The following is a 16,036-nucleotide window of genomic DNA, read 5'->3' on the forward strand; positions in this document are numbered from 1 at the left end:
ATGTAAAGTTAAGTATGTAGATATGTTTATACATTTCTATGCATAGGATTTATTCCTAAACTAATTAATAGATCATTATGAATTTTCGAAACACAGCCGTTAGACATACAGTGATATTTAATTCAAATTGAATTAGGTTGGTTGGTTGGTTTTGTTTTATGGCATATCAACTCTTTTCAGGTTATCTAATGCCGAATCCAGTGATTTTGAAGAAAATTTTTTTAATAGAATATATTTTCTTTTTTCAAATCGGTTTCTATTTAACCCATAGTTGGGACCCTAACAGATACTACCACTCCGGGTAAAAGTGGACCTGTGAGCAATAGCAACTAAGGGCTGACTCCACACTTCCCAAAGCCCGCAAGCTGGGGCCTTACCATCGGATATAGTTTAAGGTCATATCCAGGACCTCAAATTGAATTAAATATCACTGTATGTCTGTATGTGAAATATATATATATATATATATATATATATATATATATATATATATATCACTTGAGTTCCTTCAGTTATAATCGAAACCGAAACCAAAACTTATGGAGAATTCTTGATAAAAGTATTTATAAAAAAAAGAGATTTCTAGCGTGCCATCAGCTAAAATCGAAACCAAATCTTATAAAGAATTCTTTGTAAAATTATTTATTACGAGAAATGGAAGTCCATAAGAATTAAATGAGAGTTACCCGGATGTAAGCGTGACACACAAAATAAATAACACCCACGCTATCCTATTAATATATAGATTATGAATTTTAGAAACACAGCTGTTAGGCATACGGTGATATTTAGTTCAATTTAATTTCATGCAAAAAAAGGGCAAAGTGAGAGTGGAAGCTCTTTGTGAATATTCATATACCTACGATTTTTGTGACATTTAACATTGATAATTATAGTTTCACTACATTTTGGCCAACGTGTCTTCCACTTATGATTTTTTTTCATATTTAAATATGAATGTGATTCATTATTTTATATTCATGATTTTTACAGATTTAGATGCGGTTAACTTTGTGAGTCTATCTCTGTTCTATTGTTATTTTCATGGCAGGTGCTCCACTGAACTTAATTTTTAGTCCTTTCCGTCAGTAAACCATTCTCATCAAACTCTCGTCTAGATACAACCACTGTCAATAATGTCCTTTAATCTCTATCTGTACCTAGAACTAAACGAAAATTCTGTGAACAAATTTCTTTTTCTAGGACTGTTCACCTGTGAAACACAATACTGTGGAGCTGCTTCCCAGCTTAATATAACATAGTCATTTTCAGGTCAAACGTAAATACATTCTTATTGAACCGGCCTTTTAAATAATCAAATCCTACTACAATTAATGACCATCATGATGTTTAGTTACTGGCCATCTGACACTCATCAGTATGAAGCCACTTGATGTAAGGAGCTAAAATAAAAAGGTCGAAAACTAACCAACAACAAGTATAAGGTGAATAGATTCTGATCCAGAAAACAGCAATTCTTCTCCCTTTGTCAGAAACATCTCTCATAGTATATGAGGACTTAAGGACAAAATAAGAGAAGCGAGAAAGTATAGTCGGTGTCTAGTTTCTACTCTCCTCAAGCTTACTGAACAATTCAGGTGAAGTTTATTTTTAGTAAATATGGCTGGATTACAGAAATGATTACATTTTATTTACGATTCCATAAGTGACATTATTTTAGGGGGTGGGGTAATTCTATCATAGAAAAACAAACTTTGATGAGAATAATAGTCTGATACAAGTCAATGTAAAGGCAACTGTGAGGAAAAAATTTGTTTTCCACATTAAAATAATTTTACGACGAGATCATGCTTTTTGTTTAATGGAACTTTAAATGGAATCTTCCATTTTGAAGTTATGCTGCATGGTCGTACCATTCCCACTGAACCTTACTGCAAGCAACTTGATCGAGTCTATGATAAGTTGGTTTAAAAGTATCCAAGTCACATAAATACTTTTGTAAACCAAAAAAGGTAGGCTCTCTCTACCACAATCAAAAAAAAATATACTCGCAACTGACATTATCCTATATCTTTACAAATCCGCAATTTAGCATGCATGGAATATCGCTGCCACATATGAGCCAGTAAATCAGTCACTAGTCTTTTTCTGTTGGAAAGAGTACAAGCAAGAGGGGTTCTCCAATCTAATAGCTCCAGCATTGTCTCAGTGGCAGTTTGCTTTGTTTCGGGTGAATCTAATTAAAAAAACATATAAAAATAAATATTGAAATTAAAAAATGTGTATATTTGGATGTTTACCAATGATAATTACTGCAGCAAGCACATCTTCAACTTCCAAGACAGGTTTCTGCATTGACCGAAGAGTGGATAAATCCTCAAAGTCGATTTTCTGGAGCAGCTTTTTTGTATTGGTCACAGTGTGAACAGTCTTGTACACTGCCCTCTGGTGAGCAACTTGATAATCAGGAAGAAGCTGCAGTAGAAAAAAAAAATGGTGAAAAAGTTATAGAACTTTGATCTTTGCATGGACTGTAACACTAACGAGAACTGTCATATTAAAAGAAGAAAAAAACGCCCTTCTATAACAAATAATAAATATATTTCAGTGACTTACACCATTGAGTATAAGTTGTGGAAAGTTAAAACAGTATCACAGTGAAGAAAGTAATAATAAGTAAGAAAGTTTCGCTGCCAATAGTCTTCAAGCAGTATATCTTTGAGTGGAGAATCGAGTAAATGTTAAGCTTTCATTTTGCTTATTTTCTGGAGTCGTTAAAACCTAATTGATCCTGGAAAACTTATCTCAGGCATTCATTGGGAAGGGATTATACAAGTAGAGAAAGATATAAGATGATAATTTAAATTTCCAATACTAAACAAGCTGAGTATGCAAGGCCCCTCCACCATGAGTGAAAAATTTACTTTCCTCATGACTAATGTTTGTGCAAAATTTTTAATAATCCAAGGAGTGGTTATTCAGAAAAGTGTGAATAAAGGAATGGATGAACAATTTCGGAGCAATTTTACCACTATAATACCCCTTAGGGGGTTAACCAGAGTTATCCCGGAAAATCCGTTCTAGCAAAAAATTTACTTTCACCATGACTAATGTTTGTGCAAGATTTATTTTAAAAATCCAAGGCATGGTTATTGAGAAAAGTGCAAACAGACGAACAGACGAGCAAATGAACTGGAGTCAATTACTAGGTTCAATCCTTCCTTAATTGTAGGACCAATAATTGTTTTGTCAGAAACGTTTTTGAGTATGACCATTCTTGCCTATCAATGTGATAATATTGTAAAACCTCATAATGAGACGCACGGATATGGTTTTTTAGAGTGCTAGGCTTTTACAGCCCATACCACAGGTATGTGATGATTTGACGGGATGCAATAATTGATAACTCTTGTCTGCCCTTGACTCTACTGCACTACACCCATTAGTGATTCATTAGATTGGCACATGACATGGTTACCAAATTACAAGCTTGGCATGTTAGCTGTAATTACCATGCACACACACACACATACACACACACACACACACACACACACATACACACACACACACACACACATACACACACACACACATATATATATATATATATATATATATATATATATATATATAGTAAAACTGGTAATTATTAAAAACCTGAAGAGAGTGCTCAATACTATTGCAGAGCAAATATGTGTTTTATTTTTTTATTACCGTTTTATCTGTTTGGTTACATATGTTTCGGATGTTGGACCATGTTTACGATCCAACAGCCTCCTCAGACCTTACAGAAATGGTCGTTAGTCTAGACTAAGGTCTGACGAGGCTGTTGGATCGTAAACATGGTCCAACATCCGAAACATATGTAACTAAACAGATAACATACATATATATATATATGGCATAATCGTGTTGACACACCAGTTCTCATCAGATCACCAAAGTTAAGCAAGCTGAGCCCAGTTATTACCAGATGGGTGACCATTTTGGAATTCTAGGTGCTGTATGTGCTCTCCGCTTATCTCAGCATTTGTTTCCAGTCGTCCTGTATGTACACTTCACTTGCCACTGGCATTTAACAATTTTGACTCAGGAGAGATGTGGTTGGAGATTGCGCACCTCATGCCACAATGTAGGCACCCCTTCGTGGCTATCCATAGTCTGACTGAAGGAGCCTGCATGTATATATATATATGTGAGGTACCTTCAATAAGTTTCCAGCGTTTTTTGTACAGGTATTTAACATTGCCATAGACTCTTGAAAATTCAGTATGTTATTGCTATACATCCTATGAGATGACTGACCACTTTTTACGATTTCAGGTTCAAATGAACAGCTACAGCAGGAATTGGAATACACTCTACTAAAGCCTGATTGTCACGGTGAATTTCAGAAATGTAATCTGAACGTGAGAACATGTTAGAAGAACGATCTATAATAAAACTCTGTTTAAAACTTGGAAAAAATGCCACAGAAACATATGGAATGCTTCAGACTGCTTTTGGATCACTGTGCATGAATCGGGCATCAATCTCTGAATGGCATACGAGATTCAAGAAAGGCAAGGAGTCTGTATGAGATGATGAGAGGTGTGGGAGAAGTCAGGACATCAGAGTTGATTGGCCAAAAAAGGAATTTCATGGATAATGACCGTTGTGTGTCTATAGAGACATTAAGTGCACAGTTTGATGTCAGTGTGAGAAGTGTTTACACAATTATTATGCATCTGTTTACAACTTCATCCTTATCATAAACTATTCGACCAAGATGGACATGAAGAAACTTTATCACCTTTCTTATAGTCCAGATCTTGTTCCCTGTGACTTCTGCTTACTCCATAATCTTAAGGAAAACCTTAGAGGATGTCGCTAGAAGACAATTGAGGAGATGAAAGAGGCTGTGATGAGGATCATTGACATGCTCACACACGAGGACTTCCATAGGGCCTTGCAGAAGTGCATTGCAACTGGAGGAGGTTACTTTGAAGGGAACTAGAATTTCATATGTGTACTAACAATAAAAGTGCCCATTCAAAAAAGTCTAGAAACTTATTAAACGTACCTCGTATATAATTAAGGACAAATTTTAAATAAATAAAGTATTTGATATAATTTTAATTTAAGGATACAATCAAAAATAATAAAAAAATTTAACTTTAAGGATACAATCAAAAATAATTTTTAAAAAATTGAGGTATATTTGAATTAAATAAATTAGATTAGAGGAAATATAATTATGGAAAATATACTAATAGACATCCTAAGTAATCATGATAGAAATGATTATTTCTATTTTTTAGTATTTTAGGCCTTATATGTTACACCATATTGTAACATACAATGAAGACTAGTGCTGGATATGACCAAACCCTTGTTCACTACATCTCATGAAATAAGACATGAGGTTAGTCATCAAAAGAGAACACAAACACAATTACCTTTCGCAATCGGCTGATCATTTTCTTTTGCTGTATGACATAATTCTGCTGCTGCTTTGCAATTGTGCTGTCTTGACCAATTTGATGCAAAAGAAGTTTGGAACTCTGCAGAAAAAAGTATATATATTAAGCATTTGTTACAGCATCATAGTTAAAAAGTTGATCTTCAATATTTTATGCTGTCTTTCAGGGTTTAAATCTAACATTAGAAATTGTTTTTATCGATAGCATTCTCTAGCCGATATTGACCATTATCATATTTGTTCTTTTCTTTTTTTATTTTGTAAAGAAATCGATGAAAAATATTTAATAGCTGTGCAACAATTCAATAAAAGTTTAGAACCTCAATAAAAACGAGTACTTCAGCTAGTATTATATATATATATATATATATATATATATATATATATATACATATATAGTATATTTATTTATACAAACATTATTGGCTACATATGTGCATACATGTTTTTGCTGCAACTCCTTTAGAGAAGTAGCGTCTTTATGTCAACTCTTTTTAAACCAAATTTCAAATAGTTATTTTATACAAAGTTTTTATTTGAACAAATCCTAACAAAAAAAAGGAAGAACGTACCAAAAACAGGTAGTATAGAGAAAAAAGGAGAAAAAGAGATTAAGAGACATAGAGATTGGGTACTTGAAAGCTGGGAGGTCTCCATATTTTTGTACTAAGTATCAATTTTAATTTTCTTTCATCTTTTAATACCGAGATTTTTATTTATGTCTTTGGTCCAGAATTTGGTGCGGTCATCACATCCTTTAACCCTTCATTGAAACTTCCAGCTCCCATTGCAACTAATTCATGTCCTCCTTGTGAGCATACCTCTTCCTCTTTTCTCATCATCCACCCAATAATATACACTCATATGTACATATATATCCAAATATTACACACACCCACAACTCACTCAAATACACATATATACTTACATATGTGATGAATAAACTGTTGAGGAGCCTGATAGTTTCTTCTAGAATTGGTCAACTCTTCGTTGTCTTATGCAAATGATACTAATTGAGGTACAATAGCTAAGACCACTAACCAACAATCACGAGGTTGTCTCCTCAGCAACCGACAAGGCTAACATGCTTGCCAGTCGGTTTGCCTCAAACTCCACACTGGACCCTTCCAACCACCCCCTACCTGACTTTCCTATGCGGACAGACGCCACACTAGACGATCTGAAAACCACCCCTGCTCAGGTGCATGCTATCATAAAAAACTTTGATACCTCAAAAGCATGTGGACCCGATCTTATCCCAGCTGTGCTATTAAAAAAGTGCTCAGCCGAAGTAGCTTCAGTTCTCTCCAAACTCTACAACAAATGCCTTAATGAAGCTTGCTTTCCGGTCTGTTGGAAAACTGCTTCTGTTGTACCAGTATTCAAGAATTCTGGCGAAAGGACAGACCCATCAAATTATCGCCCCATTAGCCTCCTTCCACTTTTTGCCAAAATATTTGAGACCATAATTAACCATGCTCTAGTCCATCATCTTACAGATGCTAAACTACTGACTGACAAACAATATGGATTTAGACAAGCCCGTTCCACAGCAGACATCCTAACTGTGATCTCTGAACGTATATACCATTCACTGGACAACGCGGGGGAGGGCAGAGCGGTAGCTCTAGATATATCTAAGGCTTTTGACAGGGTATGGCATGAGGGTCTCCTCAGTAAAATCAGATCATACGGTATCACTGGTAGAATACTTAACATAATTAAATCCTTCTTAGATAAGAGAAAAATCCAGGTTGTCCTCGACGGTCGTACATCTAAACAATATGATATAAAGACAGGGGTGCCCCAGGGTTCTATCCTTGGACCTCTATTGTTCCTGATATTCATAAATGACCTCCCCGACAACATTGCCTCTGAGATGGGTATATATGCTGATGACACTACACTCTATGGCAGGCACGACAGGAAGACGAATGAACACATTTCTAAAGAAATGGCAGAAACACTAGAGGAAGACCTCCAATCTGTAGTGGAATGGGGACAAAAGTGGTTGGTCGCGTTCAATGCTGCCAAGACTAAACTGGTTTCCTTCAATAATTACAAAAAACCCTCTCTACCACCCGTAGCAATGGCCAACGACTCTTTATCTGAGAGTCCATCTTTCAAACTCCTTGGCCTAACGTTCACAGGAAACATGAGTTGGAACAATTACATTGAAGGCATTGCCAGGGCCGCTGCAAGAAAGGTGGGCTCTCTCTACCGTGCTAGAAAACTACTAACACCCGAAAGTATCCTGTACCTCTATAAGGCCACCATTCGCCCATGTATGGAGTATTGCTGCCACATCTGGGCTGGTGCATCTGCTACTAGTCTCTCGCTCCTTGACAAGGTTCAAAAGAGAGTCGCAAACCTGATAGGCCCTGAACTGGCATCTAAGCTTCAGCCTCTGTCCCATCGACGAAATGTTGCATCCCTCTGCCTTTTCTACAACTATTTTAGTGGTGAATGCTCTGACGAACTGCAATCACTTGTGCCCCCACGACGTGTGCACCCTCGACAAACCCGACAGGCTGCTAAATCCCACCCCCACACTGTAGAGATCCCTAGATGTAAAAGATCTTTTTACTCCAATAGTTTCTTCCCCAGAACCGCTAGACTCTGGAATTCCATTCCAGGTCCCTGCTTCCCCAACAGTACTGACGTGCAGAAGTTCAAGTGTAACGTGAACCGACACCTTGCTGCCCAAATCCCTACATAGTACCCCAGTAGTTGTTGCCCCTGATAGTAGCCCCCTACACCAAAGTGGCAATTTGCCTTGTTTGGGGTGAAAATGTAATAAAAAAAAAAAGAAAAAAAAAAGACTATCCACTCTATATGAGCACTGTCCCTATAACAAATAATTGCAACCTACTATAAGTACTCTACTGCAAAGAACATCAGGGACTGATGAACCCTGATCATTCATGTCTGTAACAAACCTGATACATAAAGAAAAAGACTTACATATACACACATATACACATGCATAAATATGTTTACACACGCGCACGCGCACACACACATACGCACACACACATACATATATCTATATATAAATTAGTAGATATAACGTTAGATGTAGTATACTTTTCATAGTAAGCCTGGTTAGAGAGCTCAGTGTAATTACAGAGTGTGCAGTCACTCACTCACACACACACACACACACACACACACACACACACACACACACACGCTCGTGCGCAAGTAAACGAACGTTTATTCATTTCAATTAAAATAAGTTCTTCCAGCAACCGCACAATTTCAAATACGCCCACACACTTTTTCTCACAACAACAAAAGTAAAATGAACATATTTCTGTCGAACGTAGTTGATGACTATCACGTGACATTTAGAAGATTGTCTTTTTAACGCTTTTCCAAAAACCAAAATATCAGCAGTAGCAATCTTGCTTTAGGACAGGCCCAAACTGTATAAAAACGCATCAAACTCTTTTTCTTCCTTTCTTTTCCCCTTATTCTCGCTTCGACGTCACACGAGAACATGTCTCTCGTTTTTATAACATCATCGCTGTCAAAGCCGTCAAAACCATAATTACACATGCTACGTGGGCACTCAAAAATCACACTTATGCGCACACGCACCCATTCCGCACATTTTCTAAATTAATAACAACGAATTACTTTCCTCATAAATTACTTTCCTCATGGGACTTTTAAATAAGGCGAACTTTGCCAGTTTAAACACCAACCTTAAAATAAGGACATTATTTTCACACAAGACTTTTATCTTCTAATCTTATTAATTCCATGAAGGACTTTCATCTAACATTCTAATCATAATGGCTTCGCAAGAACTTTCACCGATCGGATCTTTGCTTATTCATCTTATTTTTGTTAAAAAATAAATGCTGTGCATTTTAAACCAGAAGGCGGTGTCATTTTGTTTTATTCCTTTTTTTATTGTTTTGTTTGGAGCAAAGAGATTTAATTTCACTTAAACTTCTTTTCCCCTACAAGAGCAATATTGAGAAAATTATTTAATCAATTGTAATGTTTATTGAGGTGAGTATTATTTATTAATTTATTTATTGCGGACTATCATCCTCATCTTTTTTTGTTGTTGTTTCACGACGTTTCGGCCAACTATTCCTCTGGCCTTCATCATGTAATAACCGCGACGGGATAAGAACTCCGAATTTCCTAATTGTATTCTCAGCAACTACTGCCTTTCATAGTTGCTTTTCGTCTCACCACGTTTCCACCTGATGCAGACCAGAGGAATAGTTGGCTGAAACATCATGAAACAACAACTAAAATGATATGGATAATAGTCCGAAATAAATAAATGTATTGAGAAAATTACATGGAAAATCTTTTTTAAAAAATAGGACTACACATATCTACATTATTGTATTTTTTTATTTTTTTTTTTTTTGTGGAAAATTTTAATATGACTACATAAAGACAGTATTTATTTATAAATATTAAGAAATAAAAAAATAAAATAAAAAGACCAAAAGGGCTTACTTACTGGTTTTGCACCTCAATTTAGCTCTGTTGAGCGAGGTTTCAAATCGGTAAGCTAGTTTTTGTAGTCAAATTATTTTTTAATTAATCATGTTTAAAAATAAAATTGTTCTTAATATAACTATATAATTGTAATTATTTTTTTTATTTCATCATGTTTAAAAATATAATTGTTAAAAATATAATTGTTAAAAATATAATTGTAAATAAAATTTAGTTTTTAATTCATCATGTTTGAAAATAAAATTAATCTTTATATAACTATATAATTGTAACTATTTTTTTTTCATTGTGTTTAAAAATAAAATTGTTCTTTTTTTTTAACTATATAATTGTCAATGAAAATTTTTTTTTTCATCATGTTTAAAAATAAAATTAATCTTTGTATAACCATATAATTGTAATTAAAATACATGCACCTGAGGGAAGCTTGTGAATTTCAAACTTCCTCCTTCGGAAGAAACCAGTTAAACCCGCCTAAGGTTAGTGTCAAAGTTTCATTTCAATTTTCATTTTATATAATTGTAATTGTACATCTGTTTAAATCTAGTCTTGCAAACAACTATTGTTAAATGTAATGAGTTTGACATGAGTGTGGGTGTAAATAATGCATATATTGCTATATAAAACTATAAATCACCACTTGTCAAGGCTGGAAGCCACACGAGGATAAGAGTTAATGAGATTATCAGTTGGCGATGAACAATATCTTTGAGATGATTGGAAACGAGGGGTTTTGGTGAAAATTTGCTCATTCAAATGGACAGCTTGACAAGAATTTATTAACATATAGTTTAAAAACGATCATGTTGTACTCAGCTGGGAAGCAGCCCTGCAGTATTGTGTTCCACAGATGTTGATACTGTGAATGTTATAGGGAAAAATAAAAGACTAAGGCTCAGTCGAGTACCTACCATGAAATTGACAATAGAGTCGAGAAAGGCTAGCAACGTCACTTTTGTAAGAAAGGGGCTGCAAGGAAGAAAAGCGATCATCTTCCACCAGATTATCACTCTCTCAAAGAAAATACTCTCAAAGGTCATTTTTTAAATCTTAGGTACTTGTGCAGAATTTGAACCAGACGTAACTAACCGTCCGCTCGGAACATGTCATGCACTCTGGTTTGACTGCAATTTGACATAAGATGCCGATCAATGCGCAACAAAGGAGCAGACAATCTTTGAGGAAAACATTGAAAAACAAAAAACAAAGAATTAATAGGACCAGTTTATGTGGAGACAGGAATTTGATAATGATCTTTTTGTCTCCATCTTAAACCATATATCGGAAAGCTACCCAGTTGGCGAAGTTTCTTCCACATTTGCTGTCTCTTCTCACCTCACTTTGACACCGTCTAATGCGACCGTAGAAAATCTATTTAAACCTTCGGGAATATCTCGGATGTCTTAATTTAATTTTTCAAAATTGATTGCCCAGCCCCACCCTACAGGGAAAAAAAAAATATTCAGGAAAAGAAAAAAATAAGAACAAAAAAGTTTACTTTACATTAGTTACAAAAAATAAAGAAAAAAATGAAAAAAAAAATCATTATATGAAAAACATAAAAATGTGCTTTTTTTAAACCCTTTGTTAAAAAAATGTGAAAAACACACAAAAAATTGGTTTTCTTATTAGTTTTGTTCAATTTTGTTTGACCAAAAAAAAAATTGATTGCAAAAAAAAAAAGACAACTTGTGTAAATTTTTTTTTTTTCACTCAAAAATTTGTTACAAGAATAAAACAGAAAATGTTACGATTGGTCGTTTTTTTTTTTTTTTCATTTTTATTTTCATTATATATTTTTTATGGTGATTTTATCATATTGAAATGTTTTCTTCAGTATTTTCCTTGAGTAGCATTGTTATGCTTTGATAATCGGCAACACTCAATGAAAGCCAGTGGGTATTTATTTGCTCCCCCACCGAGCAAATTAGGCACAAGGCCAATTTTTAATGTGAGGAGTGAAGGGAGGGGGAAGGGAAAAGGGAGGTGGGAAATGGGAGCTGGTTAAAGGTAAGGCATGTGGGGTTGCCCCCACATCTGGTCTTTGCTTGCAGCATCTGTCGGAAAGGGCACGCAGGCCAGTGGTTGACGTCATGTTCCAGTCCAAGCTGAGTAACCAAATAGTCACATCTGGTTCAAATTCTGCACAAGTACCAAATCTTTAATTCGGTATATAAAAATGAAATGTAATAAGTAAAAAGTATTTTCCTGGCAAACATAGGACACAACACATTCTTTAAGGCTTTTTCTCATACAATTAATTAAAGAGCCTTGCCAAATTAACGATTTTGCCACACCATCCGATTTTACCTTAATATATCAACTAATCCCTAAACTTATTACGCATTAACTATGTCTCTAAACTACTAAGGATTGCTAGAATTTTTTTCACTAGTTTCAACATTTTCTTTAACGAAAATAAACGAGTGTTTATGTTTAACACTACACTGCCACTTAAATTTGCCTGTGAAGCCAAAACTGTAGCAATGTTGCTACAAGCAGCAGAAGTAACGGTCATCATTACGATTTTTAATCTGTGATTAATTTCTAAGCTTAGCATTGATTGCTACAAGCATTTAACTTTCTTTCTAGCTTGCCCAATCAAAGGCAATCTCGCAGGCGAACTGAGTACACAGAGGAAGTTGATAAAAGGGACTGCTAACTAGACTCTTTCTTTTTTCCAGCCACAATACACCAGTGAGCTGATTGATTCTATTGCATTTCTTTCTAACCCCAATCTTCTCTCTTGAAATGCAACCAAAACTTTAAGTAAAGTAAAATATACTTCTGAATTTTTTAGATGGGGATTGATTATTTGTATTATTAGGATTCTCCAGACTAGTGTTCTCATCTTGTTTAGGTTGATATAATCTCTGAACTTCTTCAATTGTGAATTACTTAGGATTTCTACTCAGTCATGACTGACAGAATGAGAGCATCCTACCTCCGTGGATTAAATAATGTTTGAAACTTCATGCAGATTCCCGAGTTTGCGAGAAAAATTCTCAAGTTTGACAAAATGCACCTAAAGATGGGTGTTGATTACATTGTGAAAATAACACTCAAGATGAGAACAGTAGTCTGAAGAATCCAAATAATTTAAAGTAAAATATAATCATAAAATAAAGGGAGACAACCACAAGCAATTGTAGTACAAACAAGTTGATGGCACATATCATACAAAATTTTCTATTGACTGTCAAACCAACTAGTCTGCAGAAGCAGAATTACCCAGTTATCTCTCATGATTTTTTCTGCATTGACAGCGATATCAATAAATCAGTTGCTGAAAAATCGATGTTATTATTTTATTTATTAGCTGTTATCTTAATTTAATTTAGTTATTAATTTCTATATTTTGTTATTCTTGTGACTTACAATTTTATTTTGTTCCATCAGCAGGGTTTCATGTTCAATTCTTTGAGTGACTTGCCTGGCTTCTTCTTCGACTCGTTGAGTATATTCATAAGTATCCAATGCCATTTTATGGTCAGAAATCACAGATTGGTAACGAAGACCAGCAAAATGAACAAATCTGGATAAAATTAGAAAAAGATAATTTCATCTCCATACTCCTAAAATTGTGTGACCACTTCTCTGGTGTCTTCGCGTGTGAGTGTGTTTCTCGTGATTATGTGACTTACACCTTATTATGTTTTATATTTACTGCTAGTAGGGGACGCCTGGCCTTGCCCAGTCATAAAATATGCTTAAATATAATTTAATTCATGCAGATTTCATATTTATTATTACAGAGCTAATTCTTTATTGAATATTATATTGTACCTAATATACGCTACGGATTTCAAAAGTTTAAAAATAAAAATTATTTGGGTGCTATCAGCTAGAATTGAAACCAAAACATTTTGCACCTCCAGTCACGTCCCCTATCATTTGAGCTATCAGCAGATATAGAAGAAAGATTTAAAAGTAAACCACTTTAGGCTATGAATGAATTTGCACATGCGCAAAAGTAATGGAAATATGTTGGCCCCTTGAAATGAACAGTTTGCATTTCAACTTGCTGACATATTTCTGTACATGTTATTCATCCATTTTAAAGATTTTACTCGTTATAAACCATTCTTGGTGTATGATTACTATTTATTGTTAATTTTCGTGCCATGTGACCAGTAGTTTAAGGGTTTATTGGTTAAATATTGACGCACAGGCACACACATACATACATCTACTGTTTTATTTTTATAAATATTATTTGTATATTTTTATAAATATTATTTATATATTTATATAAATATTATTTATATATTTTTATAAATATTATTTATATATTTATATAAATATTATTTATATATTTTTATAAATATTATTTATATATTTATATAAATATTATTTATATATTTATATAAATATTATTTATATATTTATATAAATATTATTTATATATTTATATAAATATTATTTATATATTTATATAAATATTATTTATATATTTAATAAATATTATTTATATATTTATATAAATATTATTTATTAAATGCAAAATGCAATAGCATAAAATAATAAGTGCACTTTAAAGTAAACATCGTATTTAGAAAAATAATTTAATGTAGCAAAATGAGTTCACTCCTAAATGACAAAGTGAGAGAGTAAGAAAAAGAGAGATGTGTAGAGAGAGAAAAAGAGAGAAAAGGAGGGAAAAAGAGAGAAAAAGAGGGAAAAGAGGGAAAAAGAGGGAAAAGAGAGAAAAGGAGGGAAAAAGAAAGAAAAAGAGAGAAAAAGAGGGAAAAGAGAGAAAAAGAGAGAAAAAGAGGGAAAAAGAGAGAAAAAGAGAGAAAAAGAGCGAAAAAGAGCGAAAAAGAGAGAAAAAGAGAAAGACTTTTTGACAATATTTTTTTAATTTTTGAGGTGATGTGTATCATGTGCATCGTTCATAATCACATTAACACACCAGTTTTCATTAGATCACTAAAGTTAAGCAATATCGAGCCTGATCAGTACTAAAATGGGTGACCATTTGGGAATTCCAGGTGCTGTATAGGCTCTACACTTATCTCGGCATTGTTTTCAGGCATCTAGCACTTCTCCTTGCCACTGAACTCAAGCAGTGCTGGTTCAGAGGAGGTGTGGTTGGAGATTGTGCAACCCTTGCCTTACAATTACTCGTGCAGCTACTTTTACGGGGTGTATCCATTGTTTCTTGAGACTGAACGGAAATATCAATCATCAGATTGTTCACAACGTTTCAGCCAATGTAACCTCCGATCTTCTTCAGGTGTATCTTCACAATGGCTGTTATTCATAAATGATGAAAGAGATTTTTCTTTTTTCTAACCACTTTATGGTCGTTAGAATTCAAAAAATGTATGACGTGTTTATGACAAAGAGCATCGAGTCATTTGCATTTTTGTATTAATTCGGATACATTTTGATTTCATACAATATTTCTGACTTTTGAGATGAGAATTGGTTGTTATTCTTACAACATGTTTGGCAATGTTAACTTTGACCTTTTTCAGGTGTTCCTTGATAATAGTTCTTCAAATAACAACCAAGATGAGAACAGTAGTTCAAACAACCCAAATAATTCATATTATAAATCCTCATCTAAAAATAATCAGAAATATTATATCAAATCACTACGGACTTGAATTAATACAAAAATGAAAATCGGAGTGATTTTTGGTGTATGCTGTTTTCTTTCTGTCCTACATCATAAAGATTTTTCTTTATTTTTTAATTTTTCTTGGCGGGATGGAGAGGAATTTATGGACACGCGTAGAAATCTGCAAGACACTGTAACAAAAATTGCAAATGATACATTCTGTATTTTTAATTGAAGCAAGTTGCTATTTTACCCTGAACTGATTGGATATCAAAAAAAAAATTAAAGGTAAATTTAAAATAAGACGTAAAGATGGTGAAAGGAAGTGGGGTTTTACCTTTGGACAAAAGTCTGGTATGTCGTATTGTTGCAATATTTAAACAGTGATCCTTTCTCTTTAGAATAGATTTGTCCCAATGACTGGTGCATAGAAGCCAACAAGTGACATATGTTCTCCTGCTGTTTCGCGGACATCCATTCCAAATCTGGAAAGTTTTAAAAACCGTAATATATTGTTGGATACAAAACATTAAAATTGCTAACAGAAAAAATGC

General features: G+C 34.0%; 1 protein-coding gene across 1 annotated transcript in view; it reads right to left on the reverse strand.

Annotated features, from left to right (window-relative positions):
- Positions 1-16,036, reverse strand: part of LOC145284632 (dynein beta chain, ciliary-like) — a 309,431-nt gene that overhangs the window by 162,234 nt on the left and 131,161 nt on the right. Inside the window, exons 27-30 of the mRNA XM_080133537.1 lie at positions 15,820-15,967; positions 13,295-13,451; positions 5,403-5,507; positions 2,262-2,436 (exon numbers count right to left, since the gene is read on the reverse strand). Of these exons, the coding sequence (XP_079989663.1) occupies positions 2,262-2,436; positions 5,403-5,507; positions 13,295-13,451; positions 15,820-15,967 (585 nt within the window). The remainder of the gene's footprint in view (positions 1-2,261; positions 2,437-5,402; positions 5,508-13,294; positions 13,452-15,819; positions 15,968-16,036) is intronic.

This window comes from Euprymna scolopes, chromosome 9 (genome assembly GCF_053919585.1).
Source record: "Euprymna scolopes isolate OS-2025 chromosome 9, ASM5391958v1, whole genome shotgun sequence".
NCBI classification, from domain to species: domain Eukaryota; kingdom Metazoa; phylum Mollusca; class Cephalopoda; order Sepiida; family Sepiolidae; genus Euprymna; species Euprymna scolopes.